Source organism: Gekko japonicus, unplaced genomic scaffold, assembly GCF_001447785.1.
Source record: "Gekko japonicus isolate JY-2015 unplaced genomic scaffold, Gekko_japonicus_V1.1 scaffold681, whole genome shotgun sequence".
Taxonomy (NCBI): domain Eukaryota; kingdom Metazoa; phylum Chordata; class Lepidosauria; order Squamata; family Gekkonidae; genus Gekko; species Gekko japonicus.
The window spans coordinates 161,436-181,068 of NW_015165254.1; the positions used below are offsets into that span (position 1 = coordinate 161,436).

Consider the following 19,633-nt stretch of genomic DNA (forward strand, 5'->3'; position numbering starts at 1 on the left):
TACAGAATATGTATCCTTTACAAGTTCTAAAACGTCCTTGAGTGCTGAAATAATTGAATCCACAATCATCTCCCGAATCTCCTTCCAAGAGACCTGTAGTTGATCGATTTCTATAGAGTCCTCTGGGCAAATATCGTCTGGCATTTTTCTTATTGAATCTTGCCCCCCTATTTTAAAACAATCACACAGACCCAGCAATTATCTTTTCAAAGTTTATTGTCAGTGATTCTTTTCAAAGCTGACTGTGCTTAAAGTTGTTGACAGCTGAGAATTCGTTTGTATAAGTCAAATTTTTACGTCTTCACTAAGAACGGTAGTCATAATATGCTCTCCATTCCCAGTCATGAAGCGTGACGTCATAAAAAATTGCAACAAAGAAGCAAAATCAATTCTAAATAACTCTTTCTTTCTATCTCCCCCCCCATGAGCAGTATCAAAGCACAAACAAAAATCTCACTTTGCCCCAAGTAGTATTTCACTCAACTTTCTTTAAGTGAATTGTCTCTGCCACTTCACTAGGGGGGGGGGAGTCTCACCCTCCTTTTGGTGTCCTTTTAAAGATTTATTATAGGGGCATAAAGGGAAAGTAAAGAGAAAGTCTTCTGCTTCTAATGTTGTTTTTCCAGGTACTTACTAGGTTGTAAATCTTCATCGATAGTACTGAAGAGGCTGAGATTAACTCTCTTGCTTCCAGGGCGTACACAGCTGGTGCAGTTTATGGCTCCATAACTGTGCATCTTCGTTCTTTGCCTCAGGATGATCCAAAGCTTCCACCTGTTTTGCGGCAAATGGGGGGCCAAATCAAGTCCCTTGCACCTGACCTTCTTCCAGGAGGTCTGGTGGAGCTTGGGTTCCCCCCCAAACTACTCTAAATAGAACAAAGAGCCGGTGGCACCCAGGAGAAATTCTGGGAGCCCACCGAGTTGCTGTGCCCGTAGACCCCCCCCACAAGAGCATCTTATAGGACATTTATGAGATCCTACAAGATGGCAGTCAAAGCAGCAAAGAAGGAATACTTTGCGTCCACGATTGCGTCTGCGAACTCATACCCAGCCCAATTATTTAGAAAAATTCAGTCCATTACTACTCTGCCTCAGGGCAAACCAAATGTTAGAGAATTGGATATTGGCTGTGAGGCTTTTGCGAGCTACTTCGCAGACAAAGTCTTTTCGCTCCGCCATGACCTCCCCGCCACATTTGAAACAGTGAGTGAGCTCGAGGCCCTTGCACGTCTTCTGGTCGGATTATGGATTATTTCGACATGCTCAGCCTAGAGGAAGTTGACAAACTGCTTCTGACTGTATGCCCGACCACTTGCTCCCTGGATCCATGCCGTTCGTGGCTGATTAAATCTGGCTGCGCAGGGTTTCAAGGTGCCCTCAGGGAAATAGTCAACGAGTCCCTCTTGGAGGGACTGTTCCCAGGAGCGCTCAAGGAGGCAGTGGTACGTCCTCTCCTTAAAAAACCATCCCTGGATCCGGCCGAATTGGTGAACTACCGGCCGGTCTCCAACTTGTCCTACTTGGGTAAGCTGATAGAGAGGGCAGTGGCGATGCAGCTTCAGAGCTTTTTGGATGACGCTTCCATCCTAGATCCCTTCCAGTATGGCTTTTGCTGAGTCATGGGACGGAGGCAGCTTGGTTGCCCTCACAGATGATCTCTGGAGGCATCTGGATCGAGGCGGAGTGGCTATGCTGTTGTTGTTGGACCTGTCGGCTGCGTTCGACATGGTCGACCATCAGCTACTGGCCCTCCGCCTCACTGGCGTTGGGATTCAGGGACTTGCCTTGCAATGGCTCGTCTCCTTCCTCCAAGGCCAGGGACAAAGGGTCGTGCTGGGGGAACAGCTTTCTTGACGGCACCCACTTGACTGTGGAGTGCCTCAGGGGGCTGTACTGTCCCTGATGTTGTTTAACATCTACATGCGCCCCCTTGCCCAGATTGCACAGAGACATGGGCTGGGGTGTCACCAGTACGCTGATAACACCCAGCTTTATCTGCTGTTGGATGGCAGGTCCAACTCCAAACCGGAATATCTTGACAGGGCGCTGCAGGACGTGTCTGGTTGGCTTAGGCTGAGCCGGTTGAAACTGAACCCATCGAAGACGGAGGTCCTGTTCCTGAGTTGGAGCGGACCAAGGGTAGGGATCCACATCCAGAGTGCCCCTGGCACAAGTAGAAATTACTGATTGTGTATGGACAGATTGCCAAAACTACATTGCGTCCCACTCCAGAAAGTCCCCTGGTTCCAAGGAGTGACTTTTCAGAGTGAAGGTGGGGTAGAGGTTGAATTGTATTAGAATATGAAAGAACTTACAGTCTAGACTGTAGCATTTTTCTCCTTTGTTCAAGGTTAAAATTGGACTGTGCAATAGTAAATATTTTGATAACACTAGACCAAGCTGAGGGGAGAAATGTTTTCAGATACTTGTTCATTCTACTATGGCTGTTTGAATCTTGTTTGTAACCCCCTTCCCTTCCTTGGACTCTTATTTTGCACACACCATCTAAATCCCTTCAGAAAAAAAATATATCTGGAGCCTGAACACTATTAACATGTCTGTTTGACTGGCATCCCAATTATTCATTCATTTATTGATAGCTTTGACCTGAACAGTCAAATTTAGTGCTAAGGGAATGTGGCTGAAACAATATTGTTGTGCTTTTAAGAGAGTCACTGTACAAAGCTGAACATCAACAGAGACCTTGGATGTGTAAATTTGATTGCACCCTAGGTAGAATTATTGGGAATTCTTTTCAAGCTACTTCTGTGGGTGTAAACTGAACTTGCATCCAGAGCTGAAGAAAACATTGATTATATAAAGCTTTATACCCATTTGTGGTAGCTACCACAGTGTTTCTTTTGTATGACAGTAATCTAGCCTGCAACATCCACTTGCAGTTTTGAAATTAACCTGTAATTTAGTCTTCACCCCAAATGACAATAATTCAAATGACTCTGTGGGGTGCCAGAAGATGCACAGTAAACAGGGCTCAGCAAAGGGGATGAGGTAGAGATCTATCAAGCTAGGCTCATTTCTACAATGTCATGTGGATTTTAGTAAAATCACCCTTTCCATACTTGCCTTGAAGTTAGTACTCTGTATCAAATTTCAAACACTTTTAAAAATATCAGTACAATGTTATAAATAATGCAGGGCAAAAAACAAAAACATGGAATAAAAGAATGTCAAGTTTTGGGGGATGGTATTTATTTATTTAATTAAAAGATTTTTATCTTGCCTTTGAACCAAGTTCGTTCCCAAGGTGACTTCCAGTCATTTGAACAACTTGGCAATAAAACACTTTAATAAAGTTGCTGAGTGCAGCACACTATAAAAGCAGCATGTCTTGGCAAGCAGAGGTCATTAAAGGCTTGTGCAATCAAGTGGTTTTCATTTGTTAAGTAAAAGATGAGAAAGTAGATCCCTGACAAATGTCTAAATACAGAAATGTATTTAAAATATTTTTACACTGGTAGGCATGCTATGATGCTATAATGAAGATACAGACCTGACCTGGATAGTCCAGGCTAGCCTGATCTCGTCAGATCTCAGAAGCTAAGTAGGGTTGACCCTGGATAGTATTTGGATAGAGACCTCGAATCAGAGCAGGCAATGGCAAACCGCCTCTGAACGTCTATTGCTTTGAAAACCCTCTGGGGTTGCCATAAGTCAGCTGTGACTTGATGGGGTGGGGGGGAATGAAGACATTAAAAACAAGCAAATAATTCTCTCCAGAATATTGCTTTCCAAAAAGTATCACCAGTCCCTTCAGTATGACAATACTCAGTGCACTAGTCAGCAAAAAGCCTTCTTTAAAAAAGAAACACCTATTCTGAAAACTAACAAAGAAGATACATTACCTCTTCCAGGAGAGGGCAGAGCCACAAATGAGAAAGCTCACATCTCAGCCTAGGATGATCTTACCATCCTATGAAATGAGATGGTAAGTAAAAGCAGTTGGGAGGAGTGAAGCTGGCATGTGTTTGTAGCAGGGGAGATGGTCCTTCTAATGGGGTATCACCATGGAAAAGCACTTGTGGTTCTTGTATAGCAAACAATGAATGAACTTGGGATATCCAAAAGCCTATGCAATTTGTCTTCCAACACATGACGCCGTAATCTAACTAGCTAGGTCATCATTATGGCATACTGTAATTTTTATCAGACCAGGTAAACTGTGGTTACAGCTTGCCCTGCCAAATGAGAGTTGTAAACTGAGGCTTGCAATCCTGGTTTGCAAGGTAAGAACAAATCATAGTTGGCCAGTTTGGATTTAACAGCAAACAATGTGCAAGGTAAGAACAAATCATGGCCAGTTTGGATTTAACAGCAAACAATGGTTTCTCACGACCAGGAAGTAAATAGTAAGATTTAATTAGCCATCTGCTGACTTTGCTGGCTCCTAAATCTGAGCCTTTACTGTCTCAAGAACTGAAAACTAGCCAGGATACCTTTTCTAAGTGTTTTGCTGATAAAATAAACACAAATATGCTCTGATTTGGATGCCAGTGAGGAAATCCTTAATACACTGTCTGGTCTGCATATGAAACTTTTGACCCCATTACCATGCTGGATACTGACAGGACCTGGGATCTGTGGCCACTGCTTATGTACTAGACCCTTGCCCATCTTGTCTTCTAAAAAAATTGTAACAACCACATTAATGAAGTTTGAGTCCAGTGGCACCTTTAAGACCAACAAAGTTTTATTCAAAGTATAAGCTTTTGTGTGCAAGCACACTTCTGCAGGGTTTGTAAGGCAGAGATGTTCCGCCAGGACAGCAACAGGGTTTATCTGACTGGCACCCCTCCCTTTTTCTCTCTCCCCCATCTCTGTTTTGTTGTGTCCTCCTTCCCCTACCCATGAGGCAACACAGTCTAGAACCCACTGAAAACAATCACATCCAGCAAGATGGCGACAAACGGAGCTTTGAGCTAGCACTCCCGCAGTAGACCAAGCTTAGATTAGCCAGTGGCTGTTACCAGCTAAGATCCTTCGCTTCTTTGGTGCGGCGGCCATTTCAGGGCTGACGCTGGGACAAGGATTCTCTGACAGCAGCCGTGCATGTCGCTGTTCTCGCGGTGCCTGTATTGGGTGTTAGGGTAGCGGCGGGAGGGCCTGGGGAGGGTCTCGTCCTTCCCCGGAGCCTCTCCAGCCGGGCCGAAATCCATCAGGCTACTGCGACCTCGATGGCACTTTTCTCTACCTGACTGGACTGTGAGAGCAGAGGACTTCAATCTCGCTGGGATTCTTTTGCCATACCACAACAACATCTGGAGCTGGGTAGACTGGGCAGTCAAGACCAGGGGCAAGCAGGAAGTGGAGTCCAAAGTTGGAGGGAGTTCGAGAGTCAAAGTGCTTGTGTTTTGATCAGAACAGCGAAAAGAGGTGGTGTGATCCCCCCCAAAAAAAGACATGCTGACCAGAGAAGATTTTAAGACCATCCCGGCGGGCAAGCAGAAACTTTATAACATCAATGTAGCTGGTGGCTGTTGGTCCAAAGGATGCAATGCGAGAGCCCTAATTAAATTAAATGATAGTGATTGGTAATTTGCTTATAGTAGCTAGAATAGTTAATTATTTAGGAGCTAATTAGTTAATTCTGAATAGCTGGATTTTGAATGAGGTAATTAATATTTAATTAAATTGATTGTATTGTTATTTGGCTATAGAACCATCCTACCAAAATTGATTATAAATATTTCTGTAATTATGGGACCTTCTTTGATTGCTATTATTGATTAATTGTGGAAATTGACTAATGAATTAGTTCATGTATATTGCATAAGTTAATAGGGTGGGTTTATCATTGGCCTTTATTAATTACTGGCTGGATGACTGGATAATTATTGGCAATCAATGTATGACATTGAATTGTATAGTAGGATGGGTTGTGAAATTGTGGATTTAACAGCACTGAAAGCTGTAGCTTGCTACTGGCAATCACATATTGGGTGCATCTTTATCAGCTTGGGCAAGGGATTCTGGTGCTCCTGGGGAGGGGAAAGTACAGCGGTAGGACCAGGCAGGGAGTTAAGGGAAGGGAGTGGAGAAATAGAGTAGCTTGGCGCCCTTCCAGCCTGTGTCCCATCCCGAAGGTTGTCAGCAGAGGGGCTAGGATGAACAATCCTCCTCCGACATTGGTGTTGTGTAACGTCAGGTCTATAAACAATAAGACCATGGTCCTTTAGGACTTTCTGCTGGAGCAGAATGTAGTACTGGTGTGCGTGACTGAGACCTGGGTGCGGGAAGGGGAGACAGTAGCCCTCTCCCAGCTTGCCCCTCCCGAGTTCTTGGTCCTTCATCAATTGTGGACTAGGGGGTGGGGGAGAGTGGCTATATTCATTTGGGAGGCTTAGTCCTTCAGGGCACTCCCGCCGCCAAGGATCATGGGCATTGAGTGTACCAGCCTAGTATGGAAGGCCAGGGAGAGTTTAGCAATTTGGCTGGTGTACTGACCGCCTAATGCATCGACCAATAGCCTGCTGTCCCTGATGGAGGCCGTATCAGGCTGGGCATTGGAACACCCTAGGTTAATAGTCTTGGGTGACTTCAGTGTCTATACCGATGATGCAACCTCCACTCAGGAAACGGTCTCAGTGTCATCCATGGCGGCGCTGGGACTCTCCCAATTTTTAACAACATCCACCCACCAGGCCAGATACATGCTTGATCTGATCTTCATGGCTGGGGTAACAGTTGACCGGATTACTGCCCTGGTAGTACCATGGTCAGACCACCATGCCCTGAGGGCCCATCTGAACGTTTCACTCTGACCCTGTTTAGGCAGTGAGCATATTTTAGCTTGCCCGCAGAACCAAATGGACCCTGTATGGCTCCAAATAGCTCTGTAGGATCCGATGTCCCCTGGCGGCTCGTTGGATGAGCTTGTAGGGAATTGGCACAGCCGACTCTCTGCAGGTATCAATGAGATCGCTCCCCGGAGCCCTCTGCGCCCCTGCTCTACGCTTGCTCCCAAGTTTATCCAGGAATTGCAGCTTATGAAACGAGGGCTAAGACTGCTAGAGAGACGGTGGTGGTGTGCTCGCAACAAAGTTACAAGAGCAATCTTATAGGGCGTTTATGAGATCCTATGAGATGGCGGCCATAATGGGTTGTGTGGCGCCCTAAGGAAAATTGTCAACAAGTCCCTCACAGAGGAACTGTTTCCTGGGGTGCTCAAGGAAGCGGTGGTGTGTCCTCTCTTGAAGAAGCCATCCCTGGATCCGGCCAAATTGGTGAACTATCGATCGGTTTCTAATTTGCCCTATCTGGGCAAAATAATAGAGAAGGCCGTGGCAATTCAGCCACAGAGCTTTTTGGATGACGCTTCCATCTTAGATCCCTTCCAGTCCGGTTTTCGCTTGGAACATGGGACAGAGACAGCACTGGTTGCGCTCACAGATGATCTCCGGAGGCATCTGGATTGGGGCAGTTCGGCAGTGCTGTTGTTGTTGGACCTGTCGGCGGCGTTAGACATGGTCAACCATCAGTTACTGATCCACTGCCTTGCTGAAATAGGAGTTCAGGGGCTTTCCTTGCAATGGCTTGCCTCCTTTCTCCACGGTCGGGAACAAAGGGTAGCGTTAAGGGAACAGCTCTCCCAGAGGTACCCACTAGAGTGTGGAGTGCCTCAAGGGGCAGTGCTTTCCCCAATGTTATTCAACATCTACACGCGCCCCCTTCCCCAGATTGCTCGGAGTTATGGTCTGGGATGTCACCATTATGCAGCTGACACCCAGCTCTGAGCCGACTGAAATTGAATCAGATGAAAACGAAGGTCCTGTGCTTGAGTTGGGGCGGTCCAGGGGTAGGGATCCTACTCCCAACCTTCAATGGGGCACCATTGGTGCCAGCGCCAGAGGTTAGGAGTTTGGGAGTGCTCTTGGATGCCTCCTTAACAATGGAGACTCAGGTAGCAGCCACCGCCAAGTCAGCCTTTTATCATCTTTGGCTGATCAGGCAGTTGGTTCCCTTCCTCGAACACAACAATTTAGCAACAGTGATCCATGTGATGGTCACCTCAAGATTAGACTACTGTAATGCTCTCTACATGGGGCTGCTCTTGTCTCAAATCCGGAAGCTGCAGCTAGTGCAAAATGCTGCGGCCAGGCTCTTGATGGGTGTCCCCATGAGGGAGCACATCCAGCCTGTCCTGAAGGCATTGCACTGGCTGCCGATAGCATACTGGATTCACTTCAAGGTGCTGGTTCTTACCTTTAAAGCCCTTTATGGCCAGGGTCCGATATACCTGAGGGACTGCCTTTCCCCATATATACCCAGAGAACACTACAATCAGGGTCACAAAACCGATTGGCCCTCCCAGGTCCCAAGGATGCCAGGCTGGTTGCAACCAGGGCCAGGGCTTTCTCGGTGGTGGCTCCATACTGGTGGAATGAGCTCCCGGGAGAGATCAGGGCCCTGCAGGACCTTTTACAGTTCCACAGGGCCTGCAAGATGGAGCTCTTCCATCGGGCCTTCAATTAGGAGCCACCATCACCACCACTATCATCACCATTATTAACAACAACAGAAACTTATAGAGCCTGGTGCCTGACATCCTGTGCCCGTTGATTATATTTGAGAAAGATCAGCAAGCTAAATATTTAGATAATCTTTGGAATGCGTAACACCATCTATATGACACCAAAATAATACTGCTAGCACTTTTTAATGTTAATATAATATGGTTTTAACAAACTGTTTTAGATGTTTTATGGTATTTTGATTGTTATTATGTTTTTATCTATGTAAGCTGCCCTGAGCCTGCCTTGGCAGGGAGGGCGGGGTATAAATCGGAAAAATAAAAAAGTAAAATAAATAAATAAATCTTATGCTTCATCAGTGGTTGTTTCAAATGTAGTGAGTATTGTAAGGTTAATTTATATTATAATTTTAATATTGTTATGATGTATTTTATCTTATTGTTGTTAATCGCCCAGAGCCCTGAAAACTCAGAGGCTGGGTGATCTATAAATCTAAAGCATAAATAAATAAATACTGAGCTCTAACAGGACACAAACAAAACAAAAGAATCAGCTGCTGGATTTATTTAAATGTAAAAATGTTTGTACATTTCCAAAATGGCAAAGTGATATCTGATATATTGAAGAATGTTTGGAAAATATATTTTGAACTGAACTTGGAAACTATATAATAAAACAAGATGTACATAATGAAATTTCTAAGGCTTGGTGTATACATAGCATTTTCCCATCTGAAATTGTTTGGATTTTCTTTTCAGGGATGATTTACCAGCAGCTGTGGAATCTCTTTTTGACTGCTGTAAGAAGTATGGCCATCTCCCTAGGCTTCATGATATCTTGTGTAGGTTGATAGAGAAGGGAGACACTGAACTCTTACAGAAAGGTTAGTTGCTGCCAACTGGTATTGTAGATTTTTATTTTTGGCTCTTTGTGATTGATGATTTACAGAAATGAATGGAAAGAGAATCTTTCTACAAAGTCCTTCCACCATTTGGGGGGGAAAGCCCTTAGCCAACAAAGTTAGGCAGTTTGGTTCTGAGAGCTGCACATATTTTTGCCATCACATATTCAAACTGTATCCTGTAACCGTGAGGAAATTTTAACACACATTCTGGCATTCTTAGGGTACCAACAAATCTATCTCAGTATAGTACTTGACCTTCTTCACATATATCTTGGTAAAAAAACCCCATCAAATTCTCTTATTTTCACATTAGCCAGGTATTTTGTAAAATGTTACTAATTTAATTTCTCTGAAAATTAAATTCAGATTAGTGTGAAAGTTACACAAAACATTAAAATGTTTTAACTAGAAATGTTTTATTCTTCGGCATGGATATCTATTGACACTGCTGTTTATCTTTGACATCTTCTTGTCTACTGTAAGTAGGGGATCTAATGAGCTTTTAAACATTTCTATAGTTATGGATTTCATGAGCCAAGAACGAGGTGAAATGATGATGCTGTATGATCTCTTCTTTGCCTTCTTGAATACTGGCAAATACAAAGAAGCCAAGAAGATCATTGAGGTGAGATTATAACTATAAGTATTCTAATAGTGCAGCTATTTAGAGTTTTAATTAGAATATATTTAAAGTTTTTAACCTTTAATTAGTCTTGTTCTGATTAATGCTAATGCAATCCAATCCTAGTAATGAAAGGGGGAAGGGGAGAATTGGCCAGCTTTTTTCATTGTGTATAATTACAGTTAGGAGAAGAAGCAGCCTGGCTGTATATTGTAATTGTTTCCTTACTTTGTCAAATTCACTATTAAATATCCAAATGATATTTGCATATTAAATCTTGAATTGTGGAACAATTAAATTAAACCAGCATTCCTGGGTGTAAAGTTGCTAATCCTCTTCCCCATAAATTCTTTGTTCTTTAAAGCATGGGAATTTAATTTGCTGCAGACCATGCTCAGATTTATTCGTAATGCTTGTCTACCAGTTAATCAGCCAAACAAGTGCTGTCTGCTACTGTTTGGCATTTAATTTAGCATTTTTTCCCCTCCTACTATGGTAAGCAGCTTATAGAAAGTAGTAGGTGACAAACTTGGTTTATTTAGGATTAGTATATTTTATCTAGGCTTGATTGAAATTTTGCTTACTGAAATTGATAAGTCAAAAGGGCAGCCTTAGAGCTTTCCCAGATTGTGATTATTTTCCTCTTACACAGTTGTGGGTGTCCGTCCCCCCCTTCCAAATTCAGTGTTAGTTGACGGGTTGATATTAGTGGGAAGAAAAAGAGAAAAGTTAATCTTTTGAAAAGGGGGGATTTGGTTGTTCAGATGGGGGGACTAAGTTCTTTTTAGTCAATCATAAAATGATTTCATAAATAAGAAAACAGTAGTGCTCAATCATCCCATGGTTTAGATCACATCCAGTCCACAGGTAGTGATTAGCAGCCATATGCTGGACATACTATTCATTTGTATTAAAAAGAAAATTAGCTTGTATATTCACCATTATGCCCCCCAAGAATGTGATGTTTGCATGTGCGTTTTTACCACTTCCTTGCAGCTTTCCCACCCATTTACTGCTGCCGCCTTCCTCTCCCCATCTGGTGGTAGTCATACTGCCTTAAGTATACAAAACATATTACATGTGAGTGGCTTGCAGATTTGAAGTGTGTCCCTCTGTCCCTTACAGTTGGCTTACCTGTCTTCATTAACAGGAAAACCAGACAAATTTTGAAGGCTAGGAATAATTTGGACGTGCATGTTCACATAGCATTCCCATGGCTGTCCACTTCCCAAAGACCTTTTCTGCCAGAGAAGAAAAATACCAATTTACATAATGGGTTGTTCCCATGTTAGGGATGAGTTCTCCATAGTCAGAATCCTTTCATTTCTGTATAACTGAAAGTTACACACCTCCTTGGCCAAGAAAACTTTCATCTCTTTCAGATTCCTAGGCTAGAGCCTCCACTATTCTAATACTTTGAGTGCTTACCCAGTATATTGAAGTCTCTTCAGAGAGATGAAACTTAAAGTGAAATTAATCAAGGCTTTCTAGGAATATACCTTCAATATATATAAATTATATAAATAAAGAGTCATTTGTTTGTTTATTAATGCAATTTATAAACCACCCTCCCCTGCAGGCAGGGCTCAGAGTGGTGGAAAGATAACATTTCCAAATAGACAAATTCGCATTTAAAATAGTTAAAGAACACCTTAAGAATACAGTAACAAGTTACAGTTACATATGGTGCATAACTGGTATACCAGATTGTGCCCTTGCCCCATGGGGGGGAGAAGGAAGGGAGGAGTCAGGCTAGATGGAAAGCACTGCTGTCCTCAACTGTAGGCCTGGCGAAACATCTCTGTCTTACAGGCCCTGTGGAGCTGCATTAGGTTCCACAGGGCACAGATGTTGTTCGTCAGAGAGTTCCACCAGATTGGTGCCAGGGCTGAAAAAGCCCTGGCTCTGGATGAGGACAGCCAGATATTTTTTGGGCAGGGATCACCAGTAAGTTCTTCTCGCCTGAGCGTAATGCTCTTTGGGCGGTATACCAGGAGAAGCAGTCCTGCAGATACACTGGTCCCAGACCGTTTAGGGCCTTAACATCAAACCTTGAATCTGATCCTGTATTCAACCTAGAGCCAGTGCAGCTGGCGAAGCACCTGTTGAAAATGGGCTGTTGAAGGGGTTAAGGGCGAGGGAAGAGAGAGAGAAGGAGGCATGCTGCCAACCTTGCAGGTAGAAAGCAGCCTAAATTAGCTGCTTTTAACATTCTGTAATGACCTGTGGCATAGTTCTTAACAATTGCCTAGCTGGTCAACAGTTGCCTGACTACCTCTCTGCAAATGCAAAACTGCTCTCAATGCTGCTCAGGAGCAAATGAGGTAGGTTTGAACATCAGTCACAATTTTTGTGATGTTCTCAGCAGCTCTGTAAGAAAACAGAAGTAGAAAGTATTGAAGGGGTGGAAGGACAGACCCTGCAATCAAGGTTTTACTGCCAGCAGCAGCTAGGGTGTGATTGGTTTGCCTGGCATTTGTGCAATTTGATCAGAAGCTACATGCATCATGTTGGATCCTGAGGTTTTGTTCTCCTAACTGAACAACCTCATGTCAGTGGAGAGTTCCTTGCTCAAGAGGAAAGCTCCTGCATTAGAAAGTAGTCATGGGATCCAGTCCATAAAGTCTTCCCTGAAGGCTATTTCTGGGATGAATGTTTGAGGGGGGGGGGAGCCTTGTAAACGTTGACAGTCATTTGACAGTCATTTACATATTAATTTAGTAAACAAATTAATTACTTAAATTTCTTTTATTACTAAATAACCATTTAATTTTCTGTTTCTTTAAAATTTGTGAGCCTGGTATTCAGCAATTGATAAATATTTTTAAAAAAAGATCCAGAAACTTTACTTTCCATTGATTTATCGGGAGAGAAAGTGGACATCTGGCATACTTGCTTGTCTTTTTTATGCTCATTGGATTAGGGTTTCTTAGACTTGTTTAGAGTCTCAGTTGAGCTTTTTAGTATGGATTATGCTGTTTCAGTCCCTCTTCAGCCCTTTAATTTTGCTGGCTGGTCCATGTAGAAGAACAATATGTAGCAATTACAAAGTCTTGGCCTGTACTTTGTTAAGAAGAGTGAGGCAGGCTGTGGGTTTTGGAGGCTTAGTAGAGAGAGACAGAGAGGGGCACTTCACTAGCTTCTGCCATTAACAGTGCCCATATTAACAAAAGTGAATGGTTTTAAACATGTTTAGTAGTGTGGAGCTATTCCCAAGTCCAGAGGAATAGTGTCCCTGAAGTCCAGGCATATGAACCTAAGTATAAATGCAGAACTGGTTCCCTACAAACAGTGGTTTATAAATTCCCTTTACCTGTTAAAGCATTAATTGATTTGCATCCTTAGTTGTAAGGGAATTTGATTTATGTTAAGCATGGTTTGTACTGGTTTACACCATTGTTAAGTCTATTGCCTTGACCTTTCTGGTTGTCACGTTTAAGTAGCTTTTAGATTACTAAAGTGCATAGTCTGATACTTGGGTGGTTGGACATAGGTACTATCAGATAAAGTTGAGAGCCAGTTTGGTGTAGTGGTTAAGAGCGATGGACTCTAATCTGGAGAACCGGGTTTGATTCCCCATTCTTCTTCATGAAGCCAGCTGGGTGATCTTGGAACAATCACAGTTCTCCCTGATCTCTCTCAGCCCCACCTACCTCACAGGATGTCTGTTGTGTGGAGAGAGGAAGGGAAAGGCAATTGTAAGCCACTCTGAGACTCCTTTGGGTAGTGAAAAGTGGGATATAAAACCAACTCCTCCTCAGTTCTTGTGTTAAGCAATTCATCGTTATCTCTATTTTATTATATCCTTCATTCCCCTGTGAGTCAGAGAAATAAGTCAATTTTCCTTAAATCCACTTGCCTGCCTGTAATTATTTGATTAGTTTTGCAGATGTTGTGAGCAGACCACAGCATGCTGGGAAATGTAGACTGCTTAAGGTTTAACATAAGAACTTAAGAGAAGCCAATGTTGGATCAGGCCAATGGCCCATCTAGTCCAACACTCGGTCACACAGTGGCCAAAAATACCAGGTGCCATCAGGAGGTCCATCAGTGAGGCCAGTTTGTTTTAGACAATGCCAGTTATGCCTTTCTTCCTAATCGACATAGTTAATGGTTCCAGAATATCACAGCCTGAAAATACCACTTTTTTGGCCCAGTACACTTTTCCTGTATATGCTTGACATTTTAATCTTAGCTATATAAGGATATTATTGGATGTCTGCTAGTTAGAAAAACTATCCCAGTGCTATAGGCAGGGGTCATTTCGTAGAAAAAGAGTGAGGGGAACTCATTAGCATAACTCATTAGCATATGCCACACACCCTGACATCACCGGAAATGTGTCATAAGGCCACACAACCTGCCCCCAATGGTCCCGGCCGCCGATGCCGGCCTTGCAGCCCCACTGCCGAGCCCCATGAGGGGCCCAGCAGTGGACCTGCAAGGACGTAGAAAAAGAGCTAGGGGAACTCATTAGCATAACTCATTAGCATATGCCACACCCCCTGACATCACCGGAAGTGTGTCATAAGGCCACACCTCCTGACATCACCGGAAATGTGTCATAAGGCCACACAACCTGCCCCCAACGGTCCCGGCCGCCGGTGCCGGCCTTGCAGCTCCACTGCCAAGCCCCATGAGGGGCCCGGCAGTGGACCTGCAAGGCCAGCGGGAGTGCAAGGAAGCCCCGCGAAGGCCCTCCCTGGCCTCAGGCAGGCAGGGGTGGGGAGAGGCAGGGAGGAAGTAACTTACCCTCCCTCTTCTCCTGCCTCCTCCTGGCTGAATGAGGGCCGGAAGCAGGGGGCGGTCAGAAGCAGGGGGCGGGGCTTCATCATGTGCCCCGCCCCCCGTACCTCACCCGGGGGAACTGCGTCCCCCCCCCCAAAATGACCTCTGGCTATAGGCAACAATTTGTTCTTAGATTCTAATGAGTTCTAGTGTCAGTAACACAAAAACTGATGGTAGTGTACCATATGCAAAAAAATATCCAATGCATTTGGATAAAGCATTTAAATTGTATTTATCGTTTGAGCCATTTTACATATTACGGTAACAGAAACATCTGATGTTTTCTTTTGAGCAAGAGCTTTGGTAGTAATTGTTTGGTCACCTGGTAGTGATCAAGTGATTCAAGAGATACCTGAAAATAAAGCGGCTGGTGACATTCAGGCTTGAAATGGGAGCTGTTTTGAGCTGATGACAAAATATCAAAAGATGTTAACTAAAACTGTAGCAGTAAATTGATTTAAGCTCAACATTGCGACATATATTTCATTGCAAACTGGTTTCAGAACAGCAATCCCCCCTGGTTTGGGATGTTTTTAATCTATCTTAAAAACCAGGGAAATATTTCTGGGCTGTGTGATTTGAAGATTATAGTGCCCTTTCATCCAGATGGGTTTTTTTGTATGAATCTGCATAAAATCAGTATGAAACTTAATTTATTGGTACAGATAAAAACTGTTGTTGGAGAATCTTACTTTAATTGTAGAGTATGATTTGACTTTCCGTGTGTGTGTGTGTGTGTTTTGTGTGTTAAAAAATTAGCTTCCAACTTTATTGATGTGTCTTGTTGAGAAGAAATGTATCATGTGGTAGATGACGGGAGCAAATTGTTTGTCATGAACAGATGTTAATGTTTTGTGTGCGAGAGAGAGTACTAACAGATGTATAAATTACAACATGTAAACAATATATGCGGGGAAGAATCATATACAGTAAATACTAATAGACAAGCACTAAACTAGGAATAAAGATTGACCAAGATTTGGCATTGCTTGTTCCAATTCCGGTTATGTCACCTTGAATAAAGTTGTGAAAGAGTAGACCTGAATTGTGGCCCATTCTAGTTCCAAGCCTCGGCAGAACATGAGCTATCTAGATTCGTAAAGAAGCCATTTCAAAACAAGTGAACTCCCCTTAAGCACAACTTAATGGCTAAAGTTTAAATATTTTAATGTATCTTGCTAAATTTTTTATAAATATATTTACATATACCAGCAGCCATCACAGTGGTATAATCTAATCAGGCTTCTGCTGTTATAGAGAAGGCCATTATGTAAATAAATGTAGGTAGATTGGGCGAGGTTAGCACGGCAGTCAGGGAAAACACTTTTTGTTTTGATGTAGTTTTTTTAAAAAAAAAATAAATAAATTTTAAAATAACACTGAAGAAGCCAACTATTCAGTACCAGATGAATACTAAAATTATTATTCATATAGTTCATTAATCACAGTAAATGTATTACCAAGTTACTATTTTCACTTGGAGAAGGTTGTAGCTTTATTTTTTAAATCACATTTTTAACCACAATTTTGATTTTTTTTTTTACAATATACTGTATTTATATGTCTCCATTTCATACTAGGCACAATGTTGAGAATTCAGTAAGATGGTTAGAGATAAACCACAAATACGGACTATCGTGCAAACCCTGGAGATTTAGTTAATCTGACCTAGATGTTCTTTTGATGATTGAGAGCCTACTGTATGTGAAAACACTTCTCAATTTCAAAATGAAGCACAAGAATACCCCCTATATAACTCAGCTGTCCTTATAGTGATGTGTGCAGCAATCATTTCTAAACAGAGGAGGATTTGCTATATAAAATTTTCAGCTTTTAAAGATATTTAGATCATTGGCATTTGGAGCAGCAATGATATTGAAAGTTGGAAGTGAATGCTGTGTTTGAGTTCTGCCATGTCACAAAGAGGATTATCTACAGATACAAGTAACATACTTCTCTGTAATTTCCAAGGGCATGTTGTGTAAGATATTAACTCTTCAGTTTTCAATTATTTCCCCTTTCCTTATAAAATTGCTTAGCAGATGTTTAAAGGGGGGGTTGACAGTGGCATAAACCAACATACAGGTTTTGTCACTTTATTTGCTTGCAAGTGTCATATATTATAGAATTACGTACAAGTAGTTTTTGAATTTACTTGATAAGTCACAAATTAATTTTCCCATATTTGCATGCGTCAACTCATTATTTTATATTCTTGTGGAGAGGGATATTCTCAATGTTCTTGAAGAAAGGAAGTTACTGGCTTAATATAGTGGTTTTCAAGCTGTTCTTCAGATACTACTGTATACATTCTGTCTGTGTGTGTGTGTGTGTGTGTGTGTGTGTGTGTGGGAGAGAGAGAGAGAGAGAGAGCTGGGAGACAGCCAGAACATCACTGATTATTTGGAGTGCATCAGGTAGGATTTTGATGAAAATACTACAAAGGAGTTAAGTGTTTTGAGGGAAGCCACTGATTGCCATTCCTTACAAAACATGCTTTTTTTACTTTTTGTCCCTTTTGTGTGTGCTGCAGCTATCTTCCATTCATCTTCCTTTGCCGTAATTGAAAGTTATGTTTCAGTAGGACCAACCTTGTTTTATCACTTAAACTTTTCAGAGAGAGAGAAAAACTGATCGGTCTATCCTGGTTTATACTATTTCATCATAAGTTCTACCCACTTCTACCATGGAAGCTCACGGGGTGACCATAGACCTGTCACAAACTCTCAGCCTGGCCTCACAGGGTTGTTGTTAGAAAACAGAGGAGAGGAAAATGATGTTCTAAGCCACTTTGAGTCCTGACTGTAGAGAAGACAGTGAAATATAAATAAATGAATGCAAAGTAAATTACCACATTAGGAGTTACATAAGTTCAATAAGTTATCATTCACTTGGATAAGCATGCTTTTGTACACTTTTGCTTGCACAAGGGGGAGAGGTGATTTCAGGAAGAAGGTGGGGCAATTCTCCATGCTCTTGGGTGGTGGGGAGAGGGGGAAGATGGGGCTGCACAAGAGAGCCTGAAGCTGGCCAGCGGGGAGGCTTCTCCCTGTGTTCAACTGTATTGGACTCCCTTGCACAGCCCCTTTAAATGGAGCTGCACAGGAGATCCCAAAGCTGGGCTCTCTCTGCGGGCTCAGCTGTATTCCACTCCCTTGTGCAGCCCCATCTAAAGGGATTGCACAAGAGAGCCCAAAACATCTGACCTGCTCCCCACTGGGCTCAGCTGTTTCTTGGACTGTCTTCTGCAGTCCTTTTAAAGTCTAAAGGGACTGCAGAAGACAGCCTGAAACAGCTTAGCGGTGGGGAGCAAGCTGCTTTTTTGGGCTTTCTGCAAACCATGTTTAAAGAGACTGCTGTTTTTCGGGCTTTCTGCAAACCCTGTTTAAACGGACTGTGGTCCGTTTCAACGGGGTTTACAGGGCCATGAACTGCAAACAGTTCTCCTGGTTCAGTTTGGTTCGTGGTTTGGCCACGAACCAAAACACATTTTCCCAGTTCATGCCCATCCCTAACCTACACCTAGCCGTGTAGTCAGAATCAGATATTACACATCTTTTACTGCTACTGTAGAATTGGTGAACGTGGATTTCTGCTTAGAAGACACTCCAGCTGTGGTTGTGTAAGGCATATGATAGTTTGGCTACAGAAATTTTACTTCTTTGTGCCTGTGATGCATTTTCAGAGCTTTCTTGTAAGATGAACATAACTTCATTTTATTTAGGATCAAGGTTGCATTATAAAATGTGAAGATGAGAGTGGAGGGGTGGACCAGTTAATGATAACAGGTTTATGTTAGCGGGGCTTCCAGTAGGTTAGCAAAGCTAGTGGAACTCATTGACCATTGATTGTGTGGTCAGTAAGAGTATTTTTGATGGATAGCATGCTGTTTAAGGCCAAGGAACAATATTGTTTTTTAAAAGTACAGACTATTAGGAGAAATTTAGAATGTAGTTAGGTAAAATTGTACAGACCCTTGACCATTTCTTGAAGACTAAGGTTGAGCTATGATTACTACATGAGAAAAAAGGGGCCAAAATACATGAGCTGGAGTAACTGTCATGAAAAATGTGGGTACTTTATTGCAAAAGGGCCAAATCTATGATGGGTGGCGGAGACGTAGAAATAACTGAATGATACTGTAATTCATAGTTTGCAAAGTCAAGAAATCATATCCTTTGCATTTAAATTTTTCTGTAAGTAAGCTAGTGCCTTTTTAAAATTTTTGCTTTGCAGACTCCTGGCTTGAGAGCTCGTCCAGGTCGGCTGCGGTGGTTTGCAGATAAGTGTATTGCGAATAATAATGTATGTATTTTATAAAATTTCTTTAATATTTAGTGCAAGAATTCTGTATCATTTATGTTATGAGACATCAACATTTAAGGAAAAGATTCTTTGATTTCTCTATACACAGTACGTTTTTGCACCAGCCAATAGCCTGCCATCCCTGCTGGAGGCCGTATCAGGCTGGGCGTTGGACCACCCTAGACTGATTGTCTTGGGTGATTTCAACGTCCATGCCAAGGACGCGGCTTCCAGCCGGACTACGGACCTAGTGTCGTCCATGGCGGCGCTGGGACTCTCGCAATTTGTATCGGCCCACACACATCGGGCCAGTCACATGCTCGATTTGACCTTTGCAGCGGGGGTGACGGTGGACCGGATCACTGCTGAGGCAGTGCCATGGTCGGACCACCTGGCCTTGAAGGCCCGTCTGAATGTGCCACCCCAACCCTATGTGGGCGGTGAGCAGATTTATGCTTGCCTGCGGAGTCAAATGGACCCGTTGCAGCTCCAGATGGCTCTACGGGATCCGAGGCCCCCTGGC

The 19,633-nt window shown here is 42.9% G+C and overlaps 1 protein-coding gene across 1 annotated transcript in view; it reads left to right on the plus strand.

Annotated features, from left to right (window-relative positions):
- Window positions 1-19,633, plus strand: part of LRPPRC (leucine rich pentatricopeptide repeat containing) — a 132,063-nt gene that overhangs the window by 63,630 nt on the left and 48,800 nt on the right. The window contains exons 22-24 of the mRNA XM_015410155.1: window positions 9,250-9,374; window positions 9,914-10,020; window positions 19,042-19,110. Of these exons, the coding sequence (XP_015265641.1) occupies window positions 9,250-9,374; window positions 9,914-10,020; window positions 19,042-19,110 (301 nt within the window). The remainder of the gene's footprint in view (window positions 1-9,249; window positions 9,375-9,913; window positions 10,021-19,041; window positions 19,111-19,633) is intronic.